We start from the raw sequence: 16,633 nt of genomic DNA on the forward strand, positions 1-16,633 counted from the left end.
GTGTGCCGAGGAAGCATGTCATGGTGGAGTGTGCTCACACCATTGCAACAGCCACAGCACTGAGACATACTTCCTGAGCTCTACTACATCTCCCCCTTCCTTTCTAATTAGTGCCAAAGCAAAGGAGTTGTCACTACTCAGAAGGAGATAGAAGGGTGGCCTTATAGACGGGTAAAAGGAGTAGCAGAGGCACGTGCCACTGGAAACTAGGAACACCAACTGGCATGAGAATGCCAGGGTGAGGTATCACAGTCCACAGTCCTTATCTGTGTGCACCCGTGCTATTAGCTGTGATGATAGCACACATTAATAAGAATAACGTTCCTGCCGATGGGTTCCCCTCTGGCGCCATGCGCGTGGCTTGGTCTTGTAGAGCCTTGGTGTCACCCCAGGTGATGGGGTGAGCTCATCGGTGTCTAGGTTGTCTCTGCCGTCGGGGCTGGCTCTCTTCTATGGTCAGGTCCTCCATTTCCTCCACGGGGGGTGATGGTGGTGATCTACGGCTCATCGCTGGTGGTGTAGGGTTTGACGTCACGAGCAGGGATCCACGCGGGACTTTTGTCGCCTTCTGGAAAAATACAAGCAAACCCTCTCCCCTGGGTTAAGAGTGGGTCGGGGCCTTTCCAGGCTCCGGTGAGTGAGTCTCTCCACCGGACCAAAGGAAGAGGTGTTGGTATGTCCCGGAGTCCTCCCCAATGTTTATACATAGGGGTTAATCCATGCTCATCAAAATGAAAATAATTGAGGGTAGTTAAGGCTTGGGTTAGCAGTGTATGAGGATTTCTCCCTATCACTCCCCCTTTTTCTTTAATCAGTTTGGCCTTGAGTTCCCTGTGTAGTCTTTCAATAATTGTCTGTCCCTGGGGGTTATAGGGGATGCCCATGGTATGCTTGATGTCATGGGATTTTAAGAAGTCTTGAAATAGGGTGCTGGTGTAGCATGGTCCATTGTCAGTTTTTACCTCCCACGGGAATCCAAGGATGAGAAAGGCAGCCTTGAAGGTGGCAATGCTATGTTTGGCTTTTTCCTCCGTTTGGGCCTGGACAAACGTAGCTCCTGAGCAAGTATCTATGACTGTGTGGACATATTTCAATTTGCCAAATGCTGGGACATGTGTGACATCCGCTTGCCATATGGCATTGGGCTGTAGTCCTCGGGGATTGGCCCCTCTGGGTTGTAAAAGCCCGAGGGGTAGTAGAGGGCCGCAGGATCGGCAAGCACATATGAGGTGCTTGCACTGAGCTAGGGGCAGATGGGGGAAGAGCTTATGGAGAGAGGAGGCTGACATATGAAATTTGGTGTGTAGGAGTCTGGCCTCTTCTATGGGTTGTAGGGTAAGAACTAGCTTGTCTGCTTCTGCGTTGCCTAGGGAAAGTGGGCCTGGTAGGCCAGTATGAGACTGTAAGTGTTGGATATACCAGGGCTGTTTACGGTTCTCTAGGATGTCCTTTAGAAGTTGGAGGCTCTGATCTAGTGGGGTATCTTTAACTCTTAAGGTGAAATACCCTATATTTTTTGCCGTATGCACCACGTAAGCACTATCTGAAAATAAATTGACTGGACTAGTTTGACAGTAGAGAAGGGCGTATATTATAGCTCTGAGTTCTCCTACTTGTGCTGAGCCTTGATAAGTGTATCTAAGATAAGTGGGGTTGGTGGAAGTTTTAGGGGACTTTATTATTGCTGCACAGTAATGCCTCCCCGCGTCAGTGAAGGCACTGGGTGCCCTTTGAGGGACCCATTGACAGTTGGAGGTGGAATGCGGGAGTTGGTGCCCTTTAAGGGAGCTTTTGACAGTTGGAGGTGGAATGCGGGAGTTGGTGCCCTTTAAGGGAGCTTTTGACAGTTGGAGGTGGAATGCGGGAGTTGGTGCCCTTTGCAGCAGCCGTTGACAGTTGACGGTGGAATGGAGGAGTTGGTGGTGCCTTTTGCGAATCCCACCGACAGTAACAAAACCATGACGGTTTGGGAGCTGAGCCCAGGGTGGAGGGAGGGATGGAGACACGGCTTCCGGGCGACGGGACCAGAATGTCAGAGAAGGGGGTAACGGTTTTTCCTCGTGGACCTCAGCGGGTCGAATCCTTTTCAAGACCTTCTCCCAAGTGGAGGGGCCCCACGTTGGGCGCCAGATGAAGCAGGGGATCCCTCGGGGGTGAGGACGACGGAGCCCCAACGCGCTAGGGCGTCTGCATGCACGACTCCGGGGACCAGGTTCATTGACGCAGATCCGTTTAATTGAGGAACTACAGGGGTATATATAGCATGAGGGGACCAATCAGAGGGAGACACATTGCTATAGGCGACCAATCAGAGGGAGACACATTGCTATAGGTGACCAATGGCTGAAAGGCTGGGGTACTATGCATGTGGCTCTAGGAGTTAGTTCAGGCGGGCATTGCTACTTCCTGGTGTGCCGAGGAAGCATGTCATGGTGGAGTGTGCTCACACCATTGCAACAGCCACAGCACTGAGACATACTTCCTGAGCTCTACTACAACAGAATCCATAGGTAACTAGGGCACTTTGCTGGGACCAAGGCAACTCCTAGACTGTGGTCTGATTCATAGCAAGAGCCAAAGCAGAATGTCTGCTCACAATTCAGATTCCTGAGACGAATCTGATACCATGATGTTTGCCCTGGACAGAGGCAATTTCTCGAAAGGAAATCGGGGTAGATGAGGAAATGGATATTAAACAACAAAAAAGAAAAACAACAACTGTCTGTTATACCATGAAAAATGAACAAGAATGTACTTGAATGAAGTTTTATAAATATTCACTACACCACTGAATACTGAAAATTGCATTCCAAGAATGAATAATATTGCCAATTGGAAAATTCTAGAAATAATCCTTTCTAATATTTTGTCCTTCAGACTAGTGACCAGGTTTCTCCCTCATATCCCCATGCAGTTATCCTTTTTCATGCCATCATTACTTCTTACCTAGATAACCTGCTAACTGGACTCCCTGTCTTGATTCTCTGTCATCCATCTTCTACACAGAAGCCAAATGTTTCTTACAAATATGATTTTGTCACTTCCTAGTTGAGTCCTTTTCCCTGTTTATGTATAAAATCCGAACATCCCAAACAACCTGGGCCCTGCTTGCCTCTCCAGGCTCATCTCTCACCACTCTCAAAGTTCCACTCCTTTTAGCCCAAAGTCCTTCACCAAAATGTAATTGGTGCTGCCTAGGACCTTCTTACCTTTAGTTCTCCACCTCTTGGAAGTGCTTCCTGAACTGCAGAAGTCTGAATAAATGCACCTTCAAAGTATTTGATAAGCAGTGTCTGTAGATAAGTAATCTGCAGACTGCCAGCCAGTAGCCTCAGGGTGCCTAGCACATACAGGTCTTAAAAATACATTTTTAATAAATGAAAATACAGTTTTAGAGAAGAAGTGATAGAAAACATTACTCTGAAGTTTCTGAATATCCCAGCAAGCCATCTCTGCAAACCAATTTCTATAAGATGAAAGACACTGAAGTTCTTTAAGAAGTAACAAGTATCCTGGGGGGAAATAGGGAGTTGGGGGGTGGGGGTTCAGTCAGGAAAATGGAGACATGTAATACTTTAAACAAAAAATAAATAAATAAAGAAGTAACAAGTAAAAAGGTTAAAAATTTGAGTGTTCCCAAAGGCTTTGAGCAGGTGATGAAATTATAAACTTAATATTTACCTTGATACCCCTTGATGCTCAAAAAAATATTGAAGTGCCCAAGAAGCTTTTGTGGGTTATGTATTTTCATGTTTGCCATATTAGAAGTTAAACTTGAGACTTGAAAAAAATACAGAAGCACATATTCCATTGGTTGTGGCTACCAGAACAGTAATGTAGAACATGTCATTTAGCCTCTGCAAAATCCATTGAGCATCTTTCTATAAGTACATAATAATAATTCCAAACATAAAATTCCAAATTTGATTATTTCAGGGAATGGCATTTTGTACATGAATATATATAATTAGAACCACATAAGTAGTATGTATGCATCAATCTCATAAAACGGGGTCAGTTTTATTTAGTATATATGCTGCTGAATTTAGCACCCCATTTTATTTTCGTTAGTCATAATCATCTTCATCTTCCTCAGTTTCTTCGCTTTCCTCGGCTGGAAGCGCAGCAGCTTCCTGTGCAGTCCTGAAAGCCTGCTCCTCTTCCACACTGGGGTCATCCGCTTCTGTAATTTCTGGTCCATTGGGGTATTCTTGACAAGCTGGTGGTGGAACTGGAGGTGCATAGCTGTCTGGACTATATTTATGACCCCAGCCTATGTAGAGATTTTCAAACTTTCTATAAGTTAAAAAAAAAATGTAGATGATCATTCTATCATTTTTTTTTTCAGTAAGAAAAGTTGACCTTCCTCTCCTGTAATGATAAAGTACTTGAAATAGCATAGTCCCATAATTTCAAAACAATATATTTAAAATGCATTAGAGATGAACTACCCCTAAATGATTCTTCCAGCACAGGGCATTTCTATAATCCGAACAGCTTAAGCTGGTTAAGAAAACCATGGGGTCTGACCCTGTCAAAATGTACCCTACACCAAAACCATAGCCTTTGATCATTTATTTTCGGGGGGCGGGGGGGGGGGGGAGTTACTATCATTAGCGTTAGGAAGAATTTAAAAGTTTCCAACCTAGTCTGGTCAAGGCACATGCACTGGTTGTGGGCTTGGTCACCAATAGGGGGCGTGCAGGAGGCAGCTGATCAATGATTCTCTCTTATCAATGTTTCTCTCTCTCCCTCTCACTTCCTATATGAAATCAATAAAAGAAAATATTTTTTTTAAAAAGTTTACAACCTAGCAAACTTTTGGCCAGGGGAGGAGTGGGCTTGTGGTTGAAGACCTATGTGATTTTCCCACCCAACCACCGGCAAGTACAAAGGCTTTTCCCAGCATGCCTCACAGGACAGTTGCCCGCTCCGCTCCAGCTCCAGATTCGGTGCAGTCAGCGCAGTCTCAGGGGAGTGGCAGTCGAGGACTGTGGCCCCTCTGGCCTGTCATGCTCTTCACACATTTCCGTTCTAGCTCAGATGCCTTCACTCCTAGGTCTCTATCGAGGCCTTCAGTAGAGGTCTAAGGGTACCTCTGCTAAGGCCTCCTTATGGGGTGGGGGCGGGGGGCGGGGGTGTTAGAGGAGAAAAGGAGGAACCTTAAAAACACTCTACCCCACTCTCAGTATCCAGTCCTTTTCTCTAGCTCTCCCCCACTTCCCCGGGCCCCCTGGCCCATAAAACTGCAAGAGCCTATGTCAGGGACTCCCCTGTCAGTGAGATGACACCCACATCTGTGCTGATCCACCTGACCTTCCAGCAGGGTGCCATTCCATGGGGAAAATGGAATGGGGGCGGGAGGTGGGGGAGGCAACCAGTGCTTTCTCTTGCTTGTACTGTCACAGTGCTTTCTCTTTTTTTCATTTTTGGGTTGTTACATTAATGACGACTCTGACATTCAGCAGCTCAGCTCTCTCTTCAGCTCGGCTTTTAACACTGGATTTGTTAGGTAAGAAATGGAAGTATAACACACAAGGAAGTGAGGGCATTTAGTATCCTCTTCATCCTAATTCTCTTGAAAATGATAGCCTAAATAATACATATTTTTAAGTATCTTTTATCAAGGTACCCAACAAAAAATAATGAGAGATTTAAACTAATTTAAACACTGCTTAGAATTACTTCAATTAAGTGAATATCAATTATTCAAATAATTATGGAAGAAAAACCATATTTTAGCTTCCTTAATTAAATAATTCAGAAAAGGCAGAAGTTGAATTATTCTAATATTCTAAATTTGATGCTTTACTGTATAATACAGAAGTTTGATAAATCTTGCTAAAAATGAGTTAAAATAATAACCTAAGATTTCAGAGCTAACTTATACTTTCCAGAACTTAAATAATCACAGTAATAATTTTGAAAGTTGTCAGATACTTACTTGCCATTGCAAAAGGCATATGCTCCAGGCCAAAGGTTGGATCTGAGAACAGCAACAGCATATTGAGGAATGAGATTTGAAGATAGTCGTGTTGTCCAAGGTGGTGTATTCTGGATCTCTGTAAATCAATGAGAAAATCAAAAGCTTAATGCCTACATAGACAAGGATATACTGTGTAACAGAGAAGCTATTTTTGTAAATAATAAAACACAAAAACATTTGACATAGAAAAAGAAGTTAAACATCAGCAACTTAACATAAAACCAGGAGGGAATTTTATGAACATTGTGGAGCAAGGAAATTTGAATACTTATACACTATACTAGTGGCCCGGTGCACAAAATTTGTGCATGGGGGGGGGGGTGTTCCTCAGCCTGGCCTGCACCCTCTCCAATCTGGGACCCCTTGAAGGATGGCCTACTGCTGGTTTACAGGGATCGGGCCTAAACGGGCAGTCGGACATCCCTCTCGCAATCCGGGACTGATTAGGGCCTGATTGCCCCTAACCACTCTGCCTGCTGGCCTGCTCGCCCCCAAATGCCCGCCCCCCCCCCCCCGCCAGACTGGTCACCCCCAACTACCCCCCTGCTGGCCTGCTCACTCCATACTGCCCCACCCCCGCTGTCCTGATCACCTCCAACTGACCCCCACTGATGGCCTGCTTGCCCCCAACTGGCCCCCTGCTGGTCTGCTTACCCCCAATGGCCCCGCCCCCCCACGAGCCTGATCACCCACAACTGCCCTCCCTTCTTGGCCTCTAACTGCCTCTACCTCAGCCCCGCCACCATGGCTTTGTCCAGAAGAACGTCTGGAAGGTCTCCCAGTCTAATTAGCATATTACCCTTTTATTAGTATAAATAATAATGTCAAGTGTTTATGGTCATCTGTCTATGGTGTGCAGAATGCAAGATAAGAATGATACACAAGATAACTCAGCATTTCAGTAAGAGCTACAGCCAACTTGTTTCCTCCCTGTGTGGTACTTCTTTAACTTCTGTCAGAGAAAGTTGGTGGTTTGGCCAGCTACATTCTTTATTCCACACATATACTATAGTGTGTGTGTGTGTGTGTGTGTGTGTGTATGTAGATATATAGATACAGTATATTATATACACATAGAATATATACACATATGCCATCCATATAGAACATTATATATACTAGGTATACTACTATCTACATATACTAGTAATATTACATAGTATATGTATATATAGTATTACACATATAGTATGTGTATAGTATTAAATATACATAGTATGTGTATATGTGGTATACATATATGTATGCTATGTATATAGTATGGTAATATTACATAGTATACATATGCACAGTATAGGTATATATAGTATAATATACATAGTAATAACATATAAAGTTTATGTAAAATTACCTAAATCTTCAGAGATTGGTGTCAAGAGAGGAGGCCCCACTTCCTGTTCTATGTAGTCAGGCTCTTCTCCTTTCTCTTCTTCTTTTTCTTCATCATCATCTTCTTCTTCCTCTTCACTTTTTTGTATGGGGTTGAACCAATTACAGCGACCCTGAGTATGAATATTGCAAGATGAAGATCTTAAAATATCAGAGTATTCATTTGGATTCATGAAATTATCTGCATAAGGTTTCACTGTGTGGGAATTTAATCAGTCATTCATTCAACATGTATTTACCAAGTGCTATTATGATCTAGGTTTTTTTCAAGCAAAAGATTGTATTATATATTTCAGGAATCTGCCAACTACTTGAAGTTATAGAACAGGTATATTTTAAAATTAGCATTGCCTTAGTTAAAAAAAATAATGCATTTCACTTATCTACACTAATAAAAGAGAAAAATGGTAATTGGCGTACGGCGATACCTTTTTCATTGGCTAATCAGGGCTATATGCAAATTAACTGCCAACTAAGATTGGCAGTTAACTGCCAACTAAGATTGGCAGTTAACTGCCAACAAGATGGTGGCTAATTTGCATATGTAGGCACAATGCAGGGAGGCAAAAGGGAAAGCAGGAAGAAGCCCCCTGCCACTGACAGTGATCAGAAACCCAGGGGGGAGCTAAGAGCTGGGGGGCAGGGCAAAGGCGGCCCTGGGGCCGCCTTTGCCCTGCCCCCCAGCCATGATTGGAGAATCAGGCGCCTTTGCCGCCCTGGCCAGTGATAGCAGGAAGTAGGGGTGGAGCCAGCGATGGGAGCTGGGCACCGTCGAAGCTGGCAGTCCCAGGAGCTAGGGGTCCCTTGCCTGGGCCTAAAGCGGAGCCCACGATCGTGGCGCCCCCCGCTGCCACTGCAGGTCCCCGCTGCCTGGGCCGGACGCCTAGGCCAGAGGCGTTAGGCCTGGGCAGGGGCGGAGCCTGCAACCGCGGGGAGCTGGGGGTCCCCTGCCCAGGCCTGACACCTCTGCCGGAGGCCTCAGGCCTGGTCAAGGGGCCGATCCAGTGATTGGTGATCGGAGGGTGATGGGGGTCAACTCCTCTGGCTGAGGCATCAGGCCTGGGTGGGGGGCGGAGCCGGGGATTGGGGGGATATGATGGTCCCCTTGCCCAGGCCTGAAGCCTGGGTCAGAGGCGTCAGGCTTGGGCGGGGGGTGGAGCAAGTGATCAGAGGGAGATGGGGGTCCCCTGCCCAGGCATGATTCCTGGGCCAGAGGCCTCAGGCCTGGGCAGGGGCCAGAGCCAGTGATCGGGGGGAGATGGGGGTCCCCTGTCCAAGCCTGACACCTCTGGCGGAGGCGTCAGGCCTGGGCAAGGGGCTGATCAGGCGATCGGTGGGTGATGGGGGTCAACGCCTGAGGGCTCCCAGTATGTGAGAGGGGGCAGGCTGGGCTGAGGGACACTCCCCCCCCACACACACACACCCAGTGCACGAATTTCGTGCACCGGGCCCCTAGTTTGTAATAAATAATATATAAGAAAGATAATGTAATATTATTAATAAAAATTATAAGATTAGGTATGGAGATTTGGGTTAAAATTTCTGATTTGATTAATTCTTATCTAAAGATATAAGAATATCTCATATGTAGGTCCAAGTATAAAGATTTTCTACCTGCAGTTGCGGTAATAAAGCAGAGTGATTAAAAGGATGAACTCTGGATCCATTATGCCTACACACATCTGACCCTATTGCTTATTAGTATATTACTTATTTTACATTTCCTCAACTCTGCCTCAATTCCCTCATCTGTATAATAAGGATAATATTATTTTTTAATTTATCTTTATTATCGAAAGTATTATAGATATCCCCCTTTTTTTCCCATTGACCCCTTCCACACCACCCCCACCCCCACAGGTCTTCACCCCACTATTGTCTGATGCTTTTTATACTATGATTATGAAATGATGTAATGCATATAAAAGGCTATTAAGAGCACCTAGTAGAATATGTGCTATATAACTGCTATTTAGCACTGTTTGCTTGTTTTTATTTTTATTATATTTTTTTATTGTTCTTGGCATAAAATCTCCATGTATTATAGAAATAGAATTTTTAAAAAATGGTTCCCAAAATTAGTTTCACAACACAAATAAATCTTAATCCTTAAATAACTTGTCCAATACTCCATAGAAATGATTATCTTATTTCTGTTTGGAAATAAAAATCTGTTTGAAGATCCCAGGTCTATATTACTTGCCAATTATATAGTACTCTGTGCTTTTACTTGATTTTTAATGACCTCTTTCTCTAGAGTCTGAATATATGTATGCATTGTATGCTGAATTTAATACATATGTGCTGATTGGCTGGTAGATTGAGAACTGCAAAGCCCCTACCTGAGGGAGTATATGTTGTACATGATGAACCCAATTGGATAGGGATTCCACTAGATCAACCACTTGGATGCCTTCAAAATCAGGGTTTTCTTCAAAGTTATCTCGCCCACTTTCTACTTCTTCCTCCTCCTCTCCTTCCTCTTCACCAAACTGATAGAATCCTAAAGGGCTGACATGGGTCCCTGCTGAAATTCTGGCAATTTGTGCTCGTAGGTAATTACTCTCATTTCCTGGGAAAGGTGGGTAGCTGATGATGGGAGAATCCAATCGCCCAGTGAAAAATTTCTTGATTTTTCTTGCAATAACAATTTGTGCAGGTGTAACTGATGGTAACTTCACCCATGGTCTTCCTGGTTCATTGCAAACAAAATAAATGTATCTGTTGGCACCTGTTCTGCTTTCTTCTTTTGGTATAGGCTGTGGGGCCTTGTAAAGGGACCTTGGTAATTCATCCTCATCTTCACCTTCACTCTCTCCATTGTCCCTCTCTTCAGTTACATCTTCCTCTTCCACCTCCTCTTCATCTTCTCCTTCATGAAATTCCACTTCAGCTACAATATAATTCATTTCCAGACCCAAGATCTTGCCCCAGAAACGGCATCTTTGGATTGGGTGGGTGTCAGTAAGCTGCTTGAGGGCAAGACATATGCGATAAATCTCATCGGTGCCCAAACCAACTCCAGCTTGTTCAAAATAAAATGCTGACTCCATTACATTTGGGAGAGAGTATTCTGCCTGCGAATACAAATGCTGTGGTTAACATGCTATCTATAAAGAGACCTGCTTGCTTCCTGTTTCCCTTTTAAACATCTTGATATTAGCTCTACTTTCTGTCTACACCATGTCTTTGACATTTCTTTCAAGATTTAGATCACTTCATTAATTTGCAAATTTCATTCATCTCACTTATAAAGGTAGCTTCTGCCATTGTGTTTTACACTCACCATTATAATAATCTTATTGCATGTATGTATCTTAGGCAGAGAAAATGTAATAATCATTATGAAAAATAAATATTGAACATCCACTGTTTATAAAAAAATGTTTAAGTGGCCCCTTTACTATTTTGAAATAATAAAATATGCTATAACCTACCTACACACATATTTTTAGAAAATGTTTACTTATGTAAATGTATATATTTATACAGGTATATCTCATTTTATTGTACTTTGCTTTATTGTACTCTGCAGATACTGCATATTTTACTAATCAACAGCATTTGCTCAGTTCATGTCTCTGTGTCATATTTTGGAAATTCTAACAATATTCAAACTTTTTCATTATATTTTTACTAGTGGCCCAGTACACGAATTCGTACACATTGAAAGGAAATTAATTAGAAGACATATTTTAATATCATTATTCGCCCTTTCTCTATAATAGAAGTGTCAACCAAATTCACGATCGGCAATGACAGATCAAAACACATGCATGCGATTGGCGCCAGCGAGAGCTTTATATGTATCGCGCTTGTGCGAGTCAACTTAGCCTTTTATAGATATAGAATAAACTTGCTTAATTAGACCTACTTTCTGATTTAGCTAAACACTTTCCAGGCCAGTGAAGCACCCCAACTTCTCTTTCAGGTAATTGTCAGCAACACAGCAGTAAATATCAACACAAAGCAGATTATTATTGTAGATCACACAGGAAGAACAAAGGGTAAATTATTTAACTGCAGCAGTGTTTTAGTATATTCTGTGCAGTGACAAAACCTGAAGTCATTTTCAAGGTCTATTATTTCTTACTTCTTTTCAGTCGGGTCAAGTTTCTAAGCTTTCTAAAACTCCATTTTCCAGCTAATGAAAAGACAATAGGATTCGACCGAGTCTCCTATCTACCTACTCCAGGACTTCTGTGAGGATCAAATGAGATGAGGCATGGGGAAAAGCTTCATAGACATTTAAAGTATAAAATGTTTTCACCTGGCTATAAAGCAAGTCATGTTCGTGGGCTGAAGAAACTGCAAGGAGGCTAGTCGCTAGGGAGAGGAAGCCCAGCATTGCTTTGTGACATCATTACCCCACACCCACAGCCAGCATCTCCGGGCTGGGCTGTGGGCCCCATTTTGTGCCATGGGGTCTTGACAACATCAGCTGCAATTTGGTGGGCTATTGCTCCGGGGTGGTGGCAGGGCCTGTGTCCCACTTGGGGGAAGCCGAGTGTTGCTTTGTGGGCGCCAGGTCTGTGGTGCCATTTCTTTGTAAATGGCCAGTGCACGTCACTGCAGCTCCTGCATGGAGCATCTGCCCCATGGTATTCAGTGCACGTTTAGCAACTGGTCAGACATTTGGACACTTAGCATATTAGCCTCTTATATATATAGATGATCAGTGGTCTTTGATGTTACTATTGTACATTGTTTTTTAGATATGATGCTATTACACCTTTAATAGAATACAGTATAGTGTAAACATAACTTATGTGTAAACAGAAAACAAAAGATTTGTGTAATTTGCTTTATTGAAATATTCACTTTATTGCAGTGGTCTGGAACCAAACCTGCAATATCTCTGAGATATGTTGTATATGTTTTTAGATATTACCATATATTTTATAAAAAATAAATAATTATTATATACATATGGTAATATATGGAGTCAATAAAAATCAATATAGTAATATATATACATATACATGGTAATATATAGGATAAATAAAAGGAATGTAGAAGTACTCAATCATGACTACATTTGAAGACATAATTGAGGAAGAATTTATGGAATCTGAATAAGAGGCTCAGGTTCCAGAATTAAACAGCTTTCTGTATTCTCATTCCTTATCCTAATTTTAGGACGCAGATCCCTAATTGACAGTGTTGTGCCTATAGATACCCCAGTGTCCCGTTCTCATACTGGAGTTTGACCTTTGATAAATTCCTCCATGGGAGTATGTGCCTTCTGCTTGATCCCTAAATGCTGTTTGCATCGAGACTCGTCTTCTCTGGATGTGGCCATATAACTAAATGGTTGGGGTAAGGTATTTTCAGAAAAGAAGAGTTGATGTCAGTTCCATAACACCGATCACTTGTTCCCTCTGGGTACCCTGGGCCCACTGTGTCAAGTTGGGTCTCCCCACCAAGGTTGCCGAGCCCTGTGGGTCCAGATTCTCAACCCTCCTGTCTTTTCACTAATCAAACTCTGCCCTTTTCTGAAATCATCTCACTCTAAACATTTATTTTGCAAATATATACGCAGATTTTTAAACAGTCTACTGGTAACAAAACATGAAAGCTCAGTAGGTATATACATTCCTTGGTGGTATAAATTACAGTCATGTAGGCATTTAGGAAACACAATGCTGGATACTATTTTGAAATATTTGCAGCTAGAATATCTGTGATAAAACAGATTTTATTCTCTAATGATAGCTTTTTAATTCTGTCACCAATGTTCTCTAAATATTTTCAACAATTTGTCTCTGGGGATTAAAAGACATTTGATCTCTCTCCTTTTCTATTATAGTTCATTGGCATAATATGCATAATATCAAGACATAATATGAGGAAGTTGCCTTGGAAGAGAATGAAAATGACATTAGAAGTATTTCTACTTTGTCTAATAAACTAAAGGGAAATATGCATATTGATTTAAAGCCTGATTTTAAATGATCTGACAGTAATTCATTCATTCAACGAGGAGTTAATAAAAAACAGCTGTAGGCCCAGGTCTGTACCAGGCACTTTGGAATTTAAAAGATGAAGAAACCATTTTCTCTGACATGAATACCTCAGCCCCACAAACATGTAATAGCTAAGCCTGTGCGATACTAAACCACAAGTGTGGAAAAAAAAAAAAACTAAACAAAGAAATGAGTGATGTGAAATGAGGTTGAAAGTACTATTTAGCAAGCCAGAAGAAACTATTGATATGAATTTAAAGCCACACCCACTCACCTCCAATCAAACCTCAGGTTTGAACTATTCAGATTTACAGTAGTGACTTACCATTTCATCTTCCAGTTCTTGGTCAGCTCCTTCCAAATTTCCCTGGAGAAAAAGAGCCTTTTGCTTCTCTGCTATTTCATATGTTGGAAGCATCTCATTCTCATTTTGGAGTGTATCTAGTTTTTTACTAAAATGTGCCATCTTTACATCTTGGCTAATATTTTCAATGATGTCCACAGCATTTTCAGGACGCTCATCTAAGATCCTGGTCAGCATATTAGAAAGATGGTCATATCTATCCAAAAAGAGAAAATTCCAGGTGTTACCCACGTCAAAAGTGTTTGAAGAAGCATTTCATGCAGACTCAGGGAGCTGGTGTTTAGGAAACTTCAACAACTAAAAACCTTCACAAATTTTAAGTGAATAAACATGGTAACTTCCACTGCCAGAAAGTTATTCTTGAAAATTCTATTCTAGAATTTTCCTTCAAAAATATCTCCAATATGATATGAATATTTAAAATATTAAAGAAAAACATAGAAAGATACATATTATATATCGGGAACATTTCACATTTTATTTGAGATTGAAATCTCTTAGTTATAAATTTTAAAGTGATTAACATTTTTTTCTTTTTTTCACCTTAACTGAGAAGCGGATCACATCCTTAAAGCTTAAGTAAATTGTAGTTTAAGACAGTAATTTGTAAATAACATTTTAAATAGTCAATCTTGAGTTTTGTGAGATTGCACACATTAAATATGAACACTTTTTATTCTTTAGACCAATTATGGTGGCTAATTCCCCCGGTTTGCCTAGACTAGGAGTTTCTTCAGATGCAGAGCTTTCAGTGCTCACATCAGGACAGTTCCAGAAAAACAGATAACTGGTCACCCAGGACTGGCCTGGTGAGAACGCAAAACCAAGCCATGTAGGCACTCTGATGCTGACAGTAGAGCCAGGTGCTCCCCATCACTGACAGAAAGCTACTTTTACAAGCTTGAAGAAACACTGGGACTTCACCATCTCTTTGGTCTCTTTCACACCCAAGATTCCATAATTCCAAGGCTTTGTTTCTCTGTGCCAAGGGTCTTTAAAGAAACTAGAAGAATCCCCACCAGTGACCTTATTTTGAGGCCTATGATGCAAAGAGTTATTAAGCCACTAACTCATACTAATACAGACTTTTCAAAGATATTTCCCCAAAGAAACACACTCTCACCCAGAGATACACCCCCTTTTCTTTGCCATACTTTCCTCTCTTTTTTCCTCCAGGACTTACAGATTTAAGCCTGACTTGCTACTGGTCTTCAGTAGGTAAGCCTTAGCGTTCTGAACGGCAATCTCAAGCATGCTGGGGGCCGCTTCAGGCTCAGGCTCAGGCTCAGGCTCAGGCTCAGGCTCAGGCTCAGGCTCATCCAGGTGACGTTTACTGTCTGAGTCTCCCTCCTGAGAAATGTCACATCTCAGGTCTTCCTGTTTAGCGTTGTTAAAGTTCGCGTCCCTCGGCTCATACAGGTGACCGTCGGATTGCTGAAGCTGTTGAAAGGCGTTCCCCTTTGACTGGCCTGTTTGATGAGGCATTGATTCTCCTTCATCAGATGATTGTTGCAAGTGGTCAGGGTGAGGTGTCCCGGCTTCAGGAATCCCCCTCGCGGTCTTGTCTGAGCTCCACTGTGCAGCGAGGTGCTGTCGCGACAGAGCCAGAGGAGGAGGGGAGGAGGGCTCCCGAGGAGGCGCAGATGGAGATGCACCTGGTCCCGCGAGGTCATGCACAGGTGGGCTGCCTCTAGATGGCGGGTCCCGAGGTGGGCTGCTCCCGGGCGGGCTCCCAGGTGGGCAGCTCCCGGGCGGGTCCCAAGGTGGGCTGGTCCCGGGCTGGGGTCCAGTGTCAGGCCCCTGCTCTGACTCCGGGTGCTCAGATAATCCAGGCTGAGCATCTTGGGTAGAAGCTGCTGTCATTTCGTCCCACGGCCTCCCTTCTTCCCGCGATTCCTGGTTTTCTTTTTCTGGCTCCAGGGCAGTGGAGTCTTCCATAGAGGGAATCAAGAAAAACACACACAAAAAACTTCTGGATGAAAGGGATTGTGTAGATGTGGAAAGAGTCAGCGCAGGACAGTCGCTTTGCTGTGGTCTGCTAAGCGATTTCTGGGTCCTACTTGCTCTGCAAGTTGCAGCGTCCTGTCTCCATAGCAACCCCAGGCAGGGTTCCTCTGTGAGAAGCAGTGGAGCACATCTGTTGCCAGGATTCTAGGGAGTAGACCAGGAAAAGGAAAATCCTAGATTTGTGATTTGGCGAAGCCTCTGCTCGTCTTCCTAGCTCAGCCAATCCGACCTGCAGCCGACCAGTCCTGGTTGGAAACCCGAGAAAGGGTAGGGCCCCTGAGCACAAAGGAGGGGAGCCAGCACCCAGCGCCTAGGATTTCCAAGTCTGATAGGTTGATTCCAGGAGCGAGGTGAGGGGCGAGTTGTGCCTTAGTAGAGGGACTGCATTTACAGAGCTTTGCGGAGTGTGTGTGTGTGTGTGTGTGTGTGTGTGTGTGTGTGAGAGAGAGAGAGAGAGAGAGAGAGAGAGAGAGAGAGAGAGAGAATCTTGAGGGGCAGGTGACCATGAGACTCCAGAGTGCAGATCAGGAGAGCCCAGGACTAACACTTAGAAGACAAAGGTGTCTCATCGCGCGAATCAAAGAACCAAACTCGGGACATTTTTGGAGAATAAACAAGGAAATCCTACTTTTGCTCTTTCCCCTCATGTGGAATCTGCCAGATGAATAGACAGAGTATTCCCTTCAAGGAGAAGTCAATGCAGAAGGTTACACTATATGAATAAGAGAGTTCATGGGTTACCTGTTTTGTAATAATTAAAGTCCAAATTAACCTTAAACATACTTTTATAGTATAATCCTTGTTTAGAATATAAATGTGAATTCATAGTTTTGCAATATTTAAGGTCATGAGTATGGCTATTAACTCGTGTTATTCAGTCTCCAACATGAAGAAGGTACATAGGATTGGACCATATCTGGC

The 16,633-nt window shown here is 43.1% G+C and overlaps 1 protein-coding gene across 1 annotated transcript; it reads right to left on the bottom strand.

The window, feature by feature from the left end:
* Positions 1-1,042: 1,042 nt before the first annotated feature.
* On the bottom strand, positions 1,043-15,789 carry RSPH4A (radial spoke head component 4A). The gene is made up of 6 exons (XM_081093650.1): positions 14,889-15,789; positions 13,667-13,901; positions 9,718-10,452; positions 7,338-7,488; positions 5,945-6,062; positions 1,043-4,296 (listed from the first exon to the last, which is right to left on the bottom strand). Exons 1-6 carry the CDS (start codon positions 15,641-15,643, stop codon positions 4,068-4,070), a joined length of 2,223 nt encoding a protein of 740 aa, XP_080949776.1. The 5' UTR covers positions 15,644-15,789; the 3' UTR covers positions 1,043-4,067.
* Between the last annotated feature and the right edge of the window lie 844 nt (positions 15,790-16,633).

The sequence above is a fragment of the Myotis nattereri genome (assembly GCF_964212035.1).
Source record: "Myotis nattereri genome assembly, chromosome: 6".
In the NCBI taxonomy this organism is placed as follows: domain Eukaryota; kingdom Metazoa; phylum Chordata; class Mammalia; order Chiroptera; family Vespertilionidae; genus Myotis; species Myotis nattereri.

Excerpts from the sequence above, each read along its gene's own strand:
- RSPH4A (XM_081093650.1), bottom strand. The coding sequence starts at position 15,643 with ATGGAAGACTCCACTGCCCTGGAGCCAGAAAAAGAAAACCAGGAATCG. Across the intron at positions 6,063-7,337 it reads ACCAATCTCTGAAGATTTAG|AGATCCAGAATACACCACCT; the intron begins GTAATTTTACAT and ends ATTGATTTACAG. Across the intron at positions 4,297-5,944 it reads TATGCCTTTTGCAATGGCAA|AAAGTTTGAAAATCTCTACA; the intron begins GTAAGTATCTGA and ends TTTAACTTATAG.